Consider the following 14,551-nt stretch of genomic DNA (forward strand, 5'->3'; position numbering starts at 1 on the left):
TATCTATGAAGGGCTGCTAGGCTCACCAACTGACTTATGACCGTTTACAGCTGCCAGTATTACTCAAAACAAAAAAAACAAACATTCCAGAAATCAAATTTACCTGCCAGCCCTTGTCTGCTGTCCTGTAGTACGGATAATTTTTAGTTATGTGCGTATAAATTCCATTTAGTGTAAGCTGCTTATCAGGTGCCATTGTAATTGCTTGTACTATTAACTGTGCATAGGAGTAAGGTGGCTTAGAGTCGTCCTGTACAAGAAAAAGAAAAGTCTGCATCAATTAACTTTAAAGATATACACACCCCTTTCTAAATCAAGTTACAAAACACAATTAACTTGATTTAAGGCACTTTTAGATGACCAAAATCTTGAGGCAAAAAAGAAACCAAGACAATTTTGCTCTTCTGATTAGTAGATTTTAAGATAACATTAAAAATTTGGAGAAATATACAACAGTAAAGAATTTTCAATAGCCTATAAACAGATATATAACTGAAAATACATACAGACCCTCTTCCCAAAGGGAAGAAAGGTAAATAAATAAATAAAATATCTAATCACAAAAACCCACAAATTGTTTTTAAAGTCTGTAATGTTAAATTATGACTTGGTGCATATACTTTAGCAAACAAAATTTCAGAAGTCTTACATTCACTTCGGATGTAACTTATGGGATTGATTTCAAACAATGGTTACCTTTGGGCTATCTCCACCCGATGCTTCCTTGTCATTCTCTGACTGGGAATTGTCAGCCATTAAATGTAGGTCAGATGGTATTACACGACTCATTTTGTACCCTGAAGAGCCTGCACCACGGGGGCTAGACGGGCAGGAATTTGCAGCACTGTAGAGCACAAAAAGAAGATCCTACTATTTTGTTATACAGTATATCACCACATTATGTCTAATCAAAAAGCTCTTATTGCAGCAAAGCTCACTACCAGAGCTCCTGGACTACAGTTAAGGGTCTGTCAGTATTTCCATTACTAACCCCCATCTTCCAAGCCTTTCTAACTCATCCGTGGGAATTAAAGTCACTGCAGGAAGAAACCTGTCAAATGAAGCTCAGGCTTTCCTCCTCAAAGGCAAAAGGATTAACTGATTTATTAGGTTGTACTGTCTTTGTGTAAGATTTGCCAACAGAAAAGTCAACTTTAACTACATAAGCAACCACAAATTTTAACACTCGCTTGAAACAAGAAACACATCTTGCATGAAATTTCTGCCATATGCTTGTATTCAGTCTGCCCAAAAAAGATCGTATCTCCCGTGCAGTATTTTTGCACATTTGAGGAAATATAGCGAGCAGTGAGGGAAAAAAAGGTTTGATTCTCATTTAAATCTAAACATTATTTTAAGCATTTACAGGTCTGTGCACATACATACACACACATATATATGTATAAAAATCATAAACTTGTCTATAAATGGGACGCATCAGCACTGACTCATCTAATTTAATGCAGTATTAGGTCAACAGAGCAGATACACTGTTACAAAGCAGAAGACAGTGCCAAACAAATGAAAGTAGTGTCTCCTGATACCTCACATTTTGCTATCCATCACAGAAAAACAAAGATAAAATCGTATATAATTCCACTGTAACGTCTTTCTAATGGTTGTCCCCCTGCCTTGCACAGTCCACAGGAACCACACCTGCACAAAGATGGTTTTCTTCTACAATTTCCATTTAGCCAACAGGAAAGAGAGTCAGTGGGTGATGGGTGTCCCCTTCCCTCAAAAAAAAATTTTGGCAGTTCTCTACAAGGATGCACGCTTTTCAGCAATTCATACTGTAACTGATTTCAAGACAGTCCTCAGAAATTCCAAAAAAGTTGACTAAAAATTAGAATGAGAAGGCCTGCTGTGCCCCCAGAACCAGCCTCATCTCCAAAGGCAATCTTTAAGCTATCTTGAATCTATGGTTCAAAACACCAAGTAAGAAATAAAGCTAGAGAATGATATCTAGATTTCTACGATAAAGCTTTAACAAAATTAGACCTGCCAAGTTTTGTTTGGCTGCCTGGCCTCTCAAGTTTTTTGCTCCTCCCTTTTTATGTATGCAAACAAGGCAGGCACTGTAGATTGGGCAATATATATATTAAAAAATTCTTCAAGCTTCACATCATGAGAAATCCACCAACCATTTGCTACTAGTGATATACTATACAAAGGAGATAGGATTTTTTTGAAGTGTTGTATGGAAGAATCCTTGATTAAAGCCAAAACGTATAACTAATTTAATTTTTTAAATATAGGTCACTGCTGTTCTATGTTTTCACATATCAACTGACAACATCCCGCTACTGTGCTCACTTTAGCATATATTGACAAAGCGACACATATGGTATAATCAAAGCAAGTTTACAAGTCTTCTACAAAACAGGATGATTTGAAGAGAAACTGTCAAGCTTTGCTCTCAAAATAGACTCAAAACTGTCGTCTTTTTTTTTCTTTTTTTGTAATAAAACTATACTCAACAGGTGCATGAAAGCCCTCAAGAGAATTACAAAATTCACAGTGAGGCAAAGACTGTGGTGATATATGCGATATTATCTGAAATATTTACGAGCTGCTCTGTCATTTCTTGGGCAAGAGATGTTTTCCCTGAATTTTAATAAGAAAGCAAACCTGTTATACAGTCAAGTCAAGATCTCTTTTCTCTCTACTTCCCCCATTTATACAGATCTCATTAAACACTACAATATTGAGATCAAGATCTTCGCAAGCATGAAAGAAGTCGATTATCCTTACATTCAAATTTCATTAACAAGATCTACATTTTTAAAAATCAAGCATTAACAGTCCTGCACTCCAGTGAAGTTACAGGAAGTGAGAGGAGAAGAAAAATCTTTCAAAAGCGTGTATGTGACTTTGAAACACAACTTTCAGTGCCTTTAAATGAAACTTTTGCTCCTGAACTTTCTATGAGTTTAAAAAATTGTATCTAAACTAATTTTACCAGTTTGTGAGGACAGCTTGCTTATGTTTAACTGAGTTTGGTCCCAAATAACAAGTCGGACAATGGCTACAATTACCAAATTAAGCAGCACAGCAAGTAAAAAGCCCAGATTAACCTCCCCTTGCAGAAGACTTCCCTACACTAAACTCCACATCTTACACTGTATTTTAAGTAAAACATCTTTTTATCATAGAACAGTTTGGGTTGGAAGGGACCTTAAAGCTCATCTAGTTCCAACCCCCCTGCCAAGGCAGGGACACCTTCCACTAGACCAGGTTGCTCCAAGCCCCATCCAACCTGGCCTTGAACACTGCCAGGGAGGGGGCAGCCACAGCTTCTCTGGGCAACCTGGGCCAGGGTCTCACCACCCTCACAGGAAAGAATTTCTTCCTGATATCTAATCTAAATCTAGTTTAGATTCTCTTTCATTTTAAAACTGTTACCCCTCATCCTATCACTACATGCCCTTAAAAAGCCCCTCTCCAGCTTTCCTGTAGCCCCTTCAGGTACTGGAAGGTGCTATAAGGTCTCCCTGGAGCCTTCCCTTCTCCAGGCTGAACAGCCCCAACTCTCTCAGAGTTTACTTCCAGCAATGACTGATCAGTAACAAATCTTCTGGAGTAAGAGACCAGTCTATTTTCCACAGTAACGATAATCAAAAACCATTTCTTCTGATGATAAACTTCAGGGGGACAGTGACTATCAGAATGTTTAAAAATCATGTCGTTTAGACTTACCTCATTTAAAGTGTTGCCATAAGCACGCAAGAGTAAAAAGCAATCTAAATTGTCTGGAATGCAAGAAAAAGATACGCTCCTTTGCTGTCCTAAGAATGCCAGGCTCCTCAGCAAACCATTACACATTTAACATACTAAATTTGAATATTAAAGGCTCTTCATGCAACTATCTTATTAGTTAGCAGAATAGTGGTTTTCTCCAAGGCAGGTAATGCTGAGCTTCAATTAAACTTTTACCACAAAAGCAAAATACTTAAAATGAGTTAGAAAGTTGTCTGAAGTCTGTAACCATACGTTGCCCTATAGCCCATCTGCAGGGTTTAAATACCTGATAGTTCCTGTGGGAGAAGGGAGAGGGCTGATCAGGTGAGCCATGTTCTCTGGAATGTTTATTGTTAAGGGAGAGATCTGGGGTTGCACAGGCTTCACTGGGGACTCTGGGGCCTCCTGTTTTTCTCTCTTTTCATTGGACAGAGCTGTGAATGTTATCTTGATGTTTGTGCTGGGAAACCTGAAAGTACAGCTGAAAAATAAGAAACAAATATATAAGCCACTTGTTTACAGAATGTAAAATTTTTCTGCATAACTTGCACGTATCACCTAACCTCATTTAAAAATGAAAAGGTACGGTATCTTGTGTAAATACCTGTAATCATCTTCATTTTACAGATCATACAGAAAGATCAATGTGACCAAAGAAAGATCCCCAAGTAAGCAATTTTAAAACTTGGAAAGAAATATAAGCAAATGCAATTCTTCGTAGCAAGGGCAGTTTATGTGTTGTCTCTAAATTTCTTGAGGTTCATCCTGATCTTGCAACTACCCCTAAAAGAAGCACTCTTTCGAAGACTAAAGACTATTATGATGCAAAGAACGGCTTCTGCAACTGAACAGGTAGGCCCATGATATAAAAATTAATCAGGAGGAGAAATGCTGGCCAATTTGAGGTCCACCCAGTTTTACAGATTGGTCTAACTAAAAGATTTGGGTTTTTTCCTCTTAAAATGCTTATTAAATTAAACACATATCAATCCTAATTCTGATCATTTACAGAGTTTACTGCTGTTGTTGTACTACATTCAAATATCTTTTTTAAGAGCCAATTTCAATAAATTGCCCATTTTCATATATTACCAAAGATTGCATGCCCAAATTTAAAAACTAATGATAAATGAACAATGTGCAATTGTTTAAAAATTTGGAAAATAAAACACAATGAATGCACCTTTGAGTACTTTCCTTTCTACATCTAGCATTTAGAGTTAACCCAATTAAACAGAACAGCCTATTTATAACTTCTCAGTAAACAAACAGATCAAGCAAACAAGAAACTTAATTTATCTCAACAAATGCATCTATAAAAATACAGTTCAAATAACTTCACTATCTCCTCTTTCTTAAGCTGTTAGACTACACTCAGCACTAAACCCACAATTATATTTACAGACCTCTTCCACACGATGAAAAGGACTTTCCAACAACACAATACCCAGAAATAAACCTTAGAAAATGTGTTGTATTTTTTTTTTAAGTGATTCTAGGTACATTAGTTTCACAAAGAAAGGAAACAACAGCATGCTGGAACAGGCCTAAAAAATGTAGCTATGAATGCGAGATACAGACTGTAAACAAAAATGATCATTTCTCTGGAAAAATATATTAAACATAAAAGTGATGTAAGAATTGGAAGGAACATTCAGCTGTGGAGTAACCTTAAAAACACTAACTCTCATGTGTTTTGGTTTTTAGTTCTTAAAATTGTTCTAAGGATATTTATAGAACAAAGGCAGCATTTGAGTTTCACTATGTTTCCTGCCACATGCACTGCAGTGATTCTTTTTTCCTACAATACACACCCAAGGATCAGGAAAAAGAGAAAGAATCGAAAATGACCTTCCTTTTCTCTCACTCTTCCTTCCCAGTGTGGACCATGTCAGAATTTAACAGACGACCTACTTCTGAAACTTGCTCAATGTACTAAATTAGGAACAGAATCTATGCCAAAAAACTGCACGTGCATTTCAGCAAGAAAGTTAAATGGACCAATTTCTGGGCTGTGTTGCTTTTTGTATTTTTGGGTTTTAATATTTTCAGTAACAACTCATTTCTTTGCTTTTTCCAGTATTTTTTGCCTATATTGTTTTAGTGACAATTGAAAGAGGTCTCAGGTGTTTTCCTAATAAAAATGTTTTCTAAACATCTCAGTTAATCAGCAATAATGACAACAGTGCTCCTCAAGTGTATGCAAAGAGGGCAGCCAAAAGCATCCTTTTTGCTAAAGATTAAATAAAAATCCTTGTGAGAAAGGAACAACAACATCTGTTTGACATAGAGACAGGTTTAAATTTTAGTCACTTGCTCTATATATTTTATGAGGCTATTCCATACCTGCAAATTTAACTTAATGCTTTTCAGACCAAACTTATTTCAACTTAAAAAAAAATGTGGCAACAACTGGACATAGCTTTAGATGCTCCTTCACTGGTTAGATTTCTTACTGCCTAGTAAAAAAAAACCCACTACATAATAATGAGCAACCAGAGTTCTACAGAGTGCTGGGGTGGGGTAAGGATGGGGAGGAGGCAGATCTTCCCAACTTGTGTCTAAGTACCAGAAATACGGAAACACGTAAAATGTATACTCGACAATTCCTCCAATATTCCATGTAAATATGCATATTAGAACATCTCCTTTCTTACACTACTGCGCTACCTTAATGCATTATCTCCCCTGTAGGCATCTTTCTCAAAAAAAGGCAAGGGCAGCTTACTCAGATAGGACTGAAGTACAGATCTCAAAATACAGCACGGACATGGTGCTCTCAAATGTCGATCAAGTTTGGAGAAAAAAAAAAAACAACAAAAAACACCCCCAAACCCAGGAGCTTTGACTAATCAAGGGTACTGTATAGGTTAGAGATGTGCCAAACGAACTCAGAACTTACAGTCAGGAACTATATTAAAACCTATGGGTGTTTCTGCTACAGTATACAACATTTCACATGCTGAGCTGGAAAGGACGGCGTTATTAAGGAAGACACAATATACTTACAAATCACTACCTGGTTAGAACATACAAACACCTGAATATTATCGAAAGACCACATCTGTCAATTGATTCATATTTGTAAACAGGTTTTTTTAATAGAAGCATTTTTTTTATAGCTGGAGTTCAGCCAAAAAGCAGATAGAGAGAGTGTGTATTAACCAACAGATTTTCTGAATACATTGCATTGACACAAACGTATTACACTTACTTCCAAAATCGAAGTAACGAACATGTTCTAATTTGATCAGAATCAAGTTGGGTTTAGCACTTCTTTAGTTACACAATGAACTAGACAAAAACCACAGCACACCCAGAGGGAGAGACCTGATCAAACACTTAAGTCTACAGCAAGCTGAATTTGACTTTACTCACTGTTTAAAGTGTTTACAATAGTTTCATGATGTGCTACCACAGGACGGTTGCTATAGAAGCTCATCTATACAACCCACTTAAAAAAAAAAAAAAAAAAAAAGGAAAGAAAAAAAGAGTAGTTTCACAAGCTGTCACTCTATACCCCATCTACTCAACTAACTACTGTTCTTCCTTTATAGGATGATGCCATTCGGAGTAGGAAATCAAACAGAACCACCAAGGTTGATCCAACAGAATCCTAAAAAAAAATATTTACAAAACATCCATCTTTGAACAGTTATATGATGAAAAGTGTGTTAGGTATCTAAGTGATGAAAACGAATAGCACTATTTAGCTGACATGCCATGGTTGTATTTTATGTATTTCAAACAAATATTCACAGTATCCACACTTAAATAATTTTGTGCATTTATTACAATGAGTGTTTTCTACAGAGCATCACAAAGGAGGGCAGTGTGCAATCTAGGAAACTGCAGCAGAGGTGTCACAACTGAAATGCAACTCATGATCCTAATTATTCTTTTTAAAAAAGTTCATTCTGGGTTGACTACTGGAAAACAGACAGAAGCATCAAATAATTTCAAACTATTCATAGAAAACTCTTACTATCTCTACAGCTCCCAGCAAAACATGGGAGACATGTTGACCTACGCACTACCTCCGAAGAGTTTAGCAACTTTGCAGGGTGCCTGATAAGTGTCTTGTGGGAAAATGTGCGAAGTCTAGTTTTGTCACATCTGTATTTCTAATATTCTCTCACTTGCCCTCAATGGCTCTGCCTGTATTGCAGGGAAAAGCTAATTATACACTTCTAATTCTGCCTATATGAAAATACCATCTGATTAAAAACGAGGAATTCCATCCTGTCTCCATCTGGGGAGCCAAAACATAGAAGTAGGAAACCCATTTCCTCCCTGTACGTAAACCCTGCTATGACACTCAGTGCCTCAGTGAATTATTTGAATTATTCCATTTTAATTGTCTTTTAAGAACCAGGACAGAAATTGGACAGAAGCTGCCATCCTACTGTTCTTTTATCAGCACCTCCAGATTTTACATTCAGACAGATTATAGGGGTTAGGGAGTCAAATAAGGGGTCAGGCAGTAATTACCCCCTAAGTCATGGCAGTTACAGCTGTTCAATTCTTTTACATCGACTATGCCAGTGAATATCAGTTAACTTAAGGATGCCCCTGTATTTTAAACAGATCTAGAAGAAAAACAAGGTGAGAGTTTTCAAACTCTTGCTGATTTATTGAGAGAAAATGAGATCTTCAATTTTTTTACTTTAAAAACTAAGACCTGCAAAAAAGTACCCAGTCAGCATCTGGGAGATCACTGTTGTCAACTTTTGACTTCAGATACTTTAAATGCAAGCCTGGGCAACAGTGCAACTCACCTCAAAGAGAAACTGAGGTAGTTAACACCTGTAGCACTAAACAGACCTTCAACTTAGGTTGTCTGACAGTACAGCAGGCTCAGATGATGCTATTTGTACTTCCTTCTCCTCCTGTATTTTGATCAGTGAATTAACAGAAAACCATGGAAATCACCCTACTTCTAAATACAGCCTCACTTCCATGGAAGGGAGATTTGAAACTAATCCCTTTTCTAATTCCTCTTACCTACCCACTTACGACACACTTCTCAAATGGTCTTTCCCCATCACTCTAGTAAAAATGATCCTCACAGCCAATTAATTTATTTATACTTCTGGTAGAAGATACGCACTCTTTGAGGCTTGAGTCACCAGTGAGATACTACAGTGAGCATTTCCAGGCCCACTTTTGATTCAACTCTATTTTACAAGTCAAGCAAAAATTGTTTTTTACATCATTCAGACAGAATCACAGAGAAACTGAGTTTGGAGGGGACCTCTGAAGGTCTCTAGCCCAATCTGCTGCTCAAAGCAGGACTAACTTCCAAGTTACACCAGGTTGCTCAGGGCCTTGTCTCATCACATTTTGAAGCTTTCCAAGGACAGAGTTGGGTAATTCATTCCTGTAATTAGCCACTCTAAGGGTGAAGGGTTTTTCTCATTTGTCCAGGTATAATTTCTTAGTTGCAACTTTCAACAGCTGCTCGTCCTCAAACTGTGAGCCTCTCAGCACAGCCTGGCTCCCATCTTTTCTACAACCGCCCTTTAGGCAGGGGAAGAACTGCAATGAGATCCACTTTTGGGCTTCTCCAGAAAAAAAAAACAAACAAAAAAAACCACAACAACAACAAAAAACAACAACAACAAAAACCGAGGTTCTTCAGCCTCTCCAGCCTCCATCATCACAAGGGTGCACTGCTGAAACACATACAACCTCCTCTCCCCCAGGACCTCCCCATCCTCCTCTGCAGAGCTGCTCCCCAGCCAGTCATTCCCAGCCTTTACCCACCCCAGACGCAGGATTTTACATCTGTCTGCTGAACTTCACGAAGCTCCTGTCAGTCCCTTCCTCCAGCTTGTCAGTGTCCCTCCAAACGACAGCCCTGCCCTCCAGCATATTAACCATTCCCCACCCCCTATTCAGCTCTATCCGTGACCTGCTCCGGGTGCTCTCTGTCCCGTATCCCAGGTCATTGACGAATAACAGCACTGACCCCAATTCCACAAAGTCAGAAAGCCACACAGGGTACCACCTCCTCTGCACCGGTCTATGTAACATCTGTAAATGAAACGCAAGACCAGCACATCAAAACCAGGCGGCATTCAACTATCCACAGGAACACAGTACTTGGAAATTACAATTTGTATGACTTCCTGCTAATGGGTAAATTTCAGTATGAAAGAACGAAGACCACAATTTCATCTTTCCTCCATTTGCTGCTTCATTTATTATTGATTTTATCACAATGGATTATTAGGAAATTAATTATAAATTAAACTAGATCTAGCTATTGTTTTTAACTGATTTTTAAATAAGCAAGGCTTAAAAGATGAGTCTTTACAAAAACAACTAGAAATACCATGGAGGTAATTGTAAATTCTGTGTATTGTGCCTTCATGTCCTGAGAAAAAGGTGCATCTCTAAGGAAAGAGCTGAGCTTGGTTCCTCTCACAGAGGAGCTGACACACAAACACCAGGAAACCTGTAAGAAGAGATGCAACTCCATGTCTTGGAGATCCCTGAAAGAAGTAACTTCTCTTAACTTGGAGAAAAGCAACAATTCCCATATCAAGCAGAAAGCGGCTGCTTCACTCAGCCTATTCCTTTTCCAGAAGAAACGTAATTACATTCTCTAATTTCCTCTTCTGAATTTTATACCAGGTTTCTGATTGTTCAACACTAAGAGCAGGCATACTAAATTATTCACATCCAGAATTTATTTTTAAGACTTTGGGCTGTGTTTAATTGAACCGAAAGCCAATACTGCAGTTCATTTCCAGAATAGAATCATCATCTTTAGACCTAAACAGAATCCATCGAATCAAAACTTATTAAAAAGACAAACTGAACTGAGCTCCTTCAAAGCAGAGTCAAAATTTTAAGATAATCTTAAAAGTACCCAAGAGTTAAAAATCTGGGTTTCCAAACTAGCAATGAAGGTAGATATATACAAATCCATCCAAATAGTCACAATATTAAATAGCTGCCTAAAAACTCCCAGTACTAAATGATTACTAATAAAGTACAGGTCATTAGAAAAAAAATTACACCATTTTTTGTAGTAAGTATTTCCTTGACTCTTTAAGCACAAATAACTGTTCAGAGATTTGTTTTACAAAGTCTTTTCTAGGATTACATAAATAAATGCTACTGTAAAACTTAACCATAATAAGAAAAATGCTAAGAGTATCGGAAATTTTATAATGAATACACTGAAAAAGGGTGATCCAGTTAATTATAATTATTTTCTTATTGTCCAAAACAGAGAGAACTTTCTCAATGGGCAATTTTTTATATTGCTGTTTGTTCATCTACATGAGGTATAACCTTGTGCTCTTATCAGAAATTTTAGCTTTAACAGTACACTTGTAAGACTTTCTATGTTGCTGGTAACAGAAGACAGGAGTATCCACTTTTCTCTATTGACTTTCAGGGGGGAAAAAAAATTCTTCTGAAATTTATCTTAAAGAAACATGAAGCCCAACTTCTCTAGTAGCTTTTTGAAAAGGAAGTTTTTAATGCTCTTCTGCTTGCAGTTGACCACACCCTGCGCAGCAATGTGAGAAACTACCCCAGCAGGAACACAGCATCACTTCCTACACGAACATGTACACATACACATTGTGTTAGGATGGACTCCTCCTCCTCCTTGCCTCCACAGTTTTAAACTAAATCCTGATTTGGCTAATTTACCATAAATTTACATTCAATTATGTTTGGCCATTACTAGTCAGGACACTTCTAGAGGTTACCCAAAAAGCAATTGCCCTTTAAAAAGTGGCAGCTTTTCCTCTGGGGAGTGAATCATGACCTCCTGCGTGTTCCCCTTAATTCTCTGTATCCTTTGCCATTGATTTCTGTTGACAAAGATCAATACTTGCAAAGCATGTCCTCCACAAACAGAAAACGGGAGGGCTCTATAGCAAGCTCGACCTCTAATACCACAAGGAACAAAACACTCTCGGATTTTTAAATCAGCAATTAGACTTTTTATTCTGAGCACTGGGCACGCTTTTCACAAGCATTTGTGTGTTTTTTCAGGTGTGCCATCGCTGTCTACCCCGTGACGTAAAGCAGTATGAAAAAACATCCTAAAGAAAAAGATCACTGATCTATCTATGCACTCAGGTGTCTTAAGATTCAAAAGCAAAGATCTATGCATCATCAGAAGTGATGAAACATTGCTCTAGCCTCATGTTAATTCAAGCTGGCCAAGAAAACACTTTTATCAAATCCTAAGCAAAGGCTGGAAACATGATCTAGTTGGAAATCAACAGTTTCCCCATCGAAAACCTAGGTCACATACTTCCCCACTCACGTTTTAGCAAGTGTGTAAGATGTATGTAAAGTTGTTGCTATTCATTACAGCAATGGTGCTAACCTGCTTTCAGAAGGATCTGGATGAAGCCTGTCTGCGTCAAAAAATAATCCTATGACAACAGAATATTGATGACGACAACAGGAACATTCCTGAACCACCAGCAGCAAATACAAACTGAGTAATAAACACAAGTTCTTGTTTGAAATGGTGTTCAATTCTTCTTCCCACTTAGAAAGCTAACTTCAATGCATTTTTAACCCTATCTTCACAACAATTTCTCTAAGGACGTTTAAGTGTTGAGACTGAAAAAGATGTGTCCTGAAGCTGTTCAGCTATAGCAAATTTTGCTGCAAATGCAAATGGTTCTATTAACAACTTAAAGCTGATCTCACCCCCCCCCCCCCCGCATTATTATGCTACAGAAACAAGCATTAATGGAAGTGCTACTACAAATTTTCAAAGGTTCCTGTTTTAGCAGTCAGACATCTCTTTTTCTTTATATACCAACCACACAGACATTGGTATCGATCAGCAGCAAAAACATTTAGGTTATCCTACAGTCATGGAAATGTGCTATGGTTAATTAAAAATACATATCTCAAAATCAGAAATTCCCACTGCATTCTCCTCTTTTCTTAAAGGGTAAAATATTTAAACCAGCAAGAAGAAAAAAAAAAAAAAAAAAACACCAAACCACAAAACCTAAAGAAATTCAATACAGTAGCCCTGCACAGGCTGCAGGAACTGAGAAAGAAATTGGCCTGCAGGCAAGAATGTAGGCAGCAGTTACTGTAGAAACCAAGCTCTTCGCTGCTTTTCTCTAAGCAAAAGAAAGACACAAAAGAGCTGGAAAACAGCGATCGATGGGAAGCAGCTTATAAAGCTGCTTGTCACATCTGCTGCAGGAAAACCAGACACTAATTCATTAAAACTGCTCATGTAATGCCTCTGGAATTTGAGGCTCCCCGGCCTGTGAATACAAAAGAAACTCCGCCTATGGAAACACTGCATTTTCGGGTATTTAGCATCTCTGTACACAAAAGCCATATGCAGAGTCAGGTTGTGTGGTCTCTATCCCTAAATTTCATTCTAAACTATAAAAACAATTTAAAATTTGTCCAAAAGATTGTGTGTCTCTATCTTTGCCAAATTTCAAAGAGCTATTTCGAGTCCCAACAGATCACCCGTAACTCTATAATACAATAGTTTCCTGTTTAAAAACAGAAACAAAACACTTGCAACAGGAAAGTAAAAATCAATCATCATTTCTTCTTCCTTCCAGATAACTGCATTTAACAATGGCTTCCTATTATCAAACATGCAAGCTCAAACTTTCACCACGACAGTAAATACCATTCAGAAACTTTTCATAAGGCACATGATTTACAATCATCGCTGAGCTGAAGGAGACAAACCAAAACCACTATATCCTTTATTACCCAGTTAGCTAGTTACAGAAGTGCCTGGCACTTCACCCGCAGTTGTGGGGTACTCATGGGGATGCAAAAGTTCATACGGAAACACTGAAGTTATAATAATATTATTCAGTGCTAAATAAAAAGCTATCGGCAAACCAAACAAAACTGCTTAGAGCCAAACACACAGCACTTAGCATCTTACTACTCCTTACAATTAAAACAGTAGGGAGAAGTACAGTGACCAAGTGTTGTCATGATGTGTTCTGACGCAAGCATAACCAGAGAACAGCACTTATGACTCACACAATACTTCAGTAACAAAAGACTTCATTTATTACCCCATCAGAGACCTGCATTCTATTCCAAAATTATGCCAAAACTCTCTAATCATTACCAAAAGCACAGCTCGCCACAGAGGCAAAGCTGCACAGAAAAAAAGATTACTCCTGAATCAAGGAAGCAAAGTTTATTTTAGATGGGCTTTTCAAGACAGAAGTCTGCTTCCAAGAGCAGAACAGTTCTTTTATTTCACACAGAAATCCATGACTAACTCAGGCCATTGAAGAGTGACAAAAACTGCTTCCTACCAACTCCAATTTTGAGTAGACAGCAGTGTTTAATTTTCCCCTTAAATCTGCCTGTCTGGTCAAAGAACAGACTTTTTTCAGACTCAAACAGCTAAGGGCATTAATTACATTTCACAATTACCTACCTACAGATGTTTGATGTCCAAGGGCCATTCCATACTTGCTTCACTTTGGTGATACTGCAGGATGGGTATCTCAACAGAAATCAAGATTTTATACCACATTCTGAGATCCTTTTTATAACCAACTGCACTCTGCAGAATGTTTGTTCAAACCAGTTTTCAATTTTTCTTCTATTTGCAAATTCTAAAACCTTTCTAGTGAAGGTGCAGACCCTCTAGAAATTTTATATGCACGGACTGCTCTACAGTGTACACAAACTTATTTTCCTTAATCACTTGTGTGGGCACTCAAGAACCAATCAAGACTCCAAAAAGTCTGAAAGGCCACAAAGCAAAGAAACTATTTAATCTACAACAAACATATTGTTATTGGAAAATACTCCT

At 37.6% G+C, this 14,551-nt stretch overlaps 1 protein-coding gene across 3 annotated transcripts in view; it reads right to left on the bottom strand.

Moving 5' to 3' along the window:
* Nucleotides 1-14,551, bottom strand: part of FOXK2 (forkhead box K2) — a 72,167-nt gene that overhangs the window by 11,110 nt on the left and 46,506 nt on the right. For all 3 annotated transcript variants that reach the window (XM_068413252.1, XM_068413253.1, XM_068413254.1), the window contains 3 exons: nucleotides 4,028-4,222; nucleotides 697-844; nucleotides 104-250 (listed from right to left, as the gene is read on the bottom strand). In XM_068413252.1, the coding sequence (XP_068269353.1) occupies nucleotides 104-250; nucleotides 697-844; nucleotides 4,028-4,222 (490 nt within the window). The remainder of the gene's footprint in view (nucleotides 1-103; nucleotides 251-696; nucleotides 845-4,027; nucleotides 4,223-14,551) is intronic.

Source organism: Nyctibius grandis, chromosome 15, assembly GCF_013368605.1.
Source record: "Nyctibius grandis isolate bNycGra1 chromosome 15, bNycGra1.pri, whole genome shotgun sequence".
NCBI classification, from domain to species: Eukaryota; Metazoa; Chordata; class Aves; order Nyctibiiformes; family Nyctibiidae; genus Nyctibius; species Nyctibius grandis.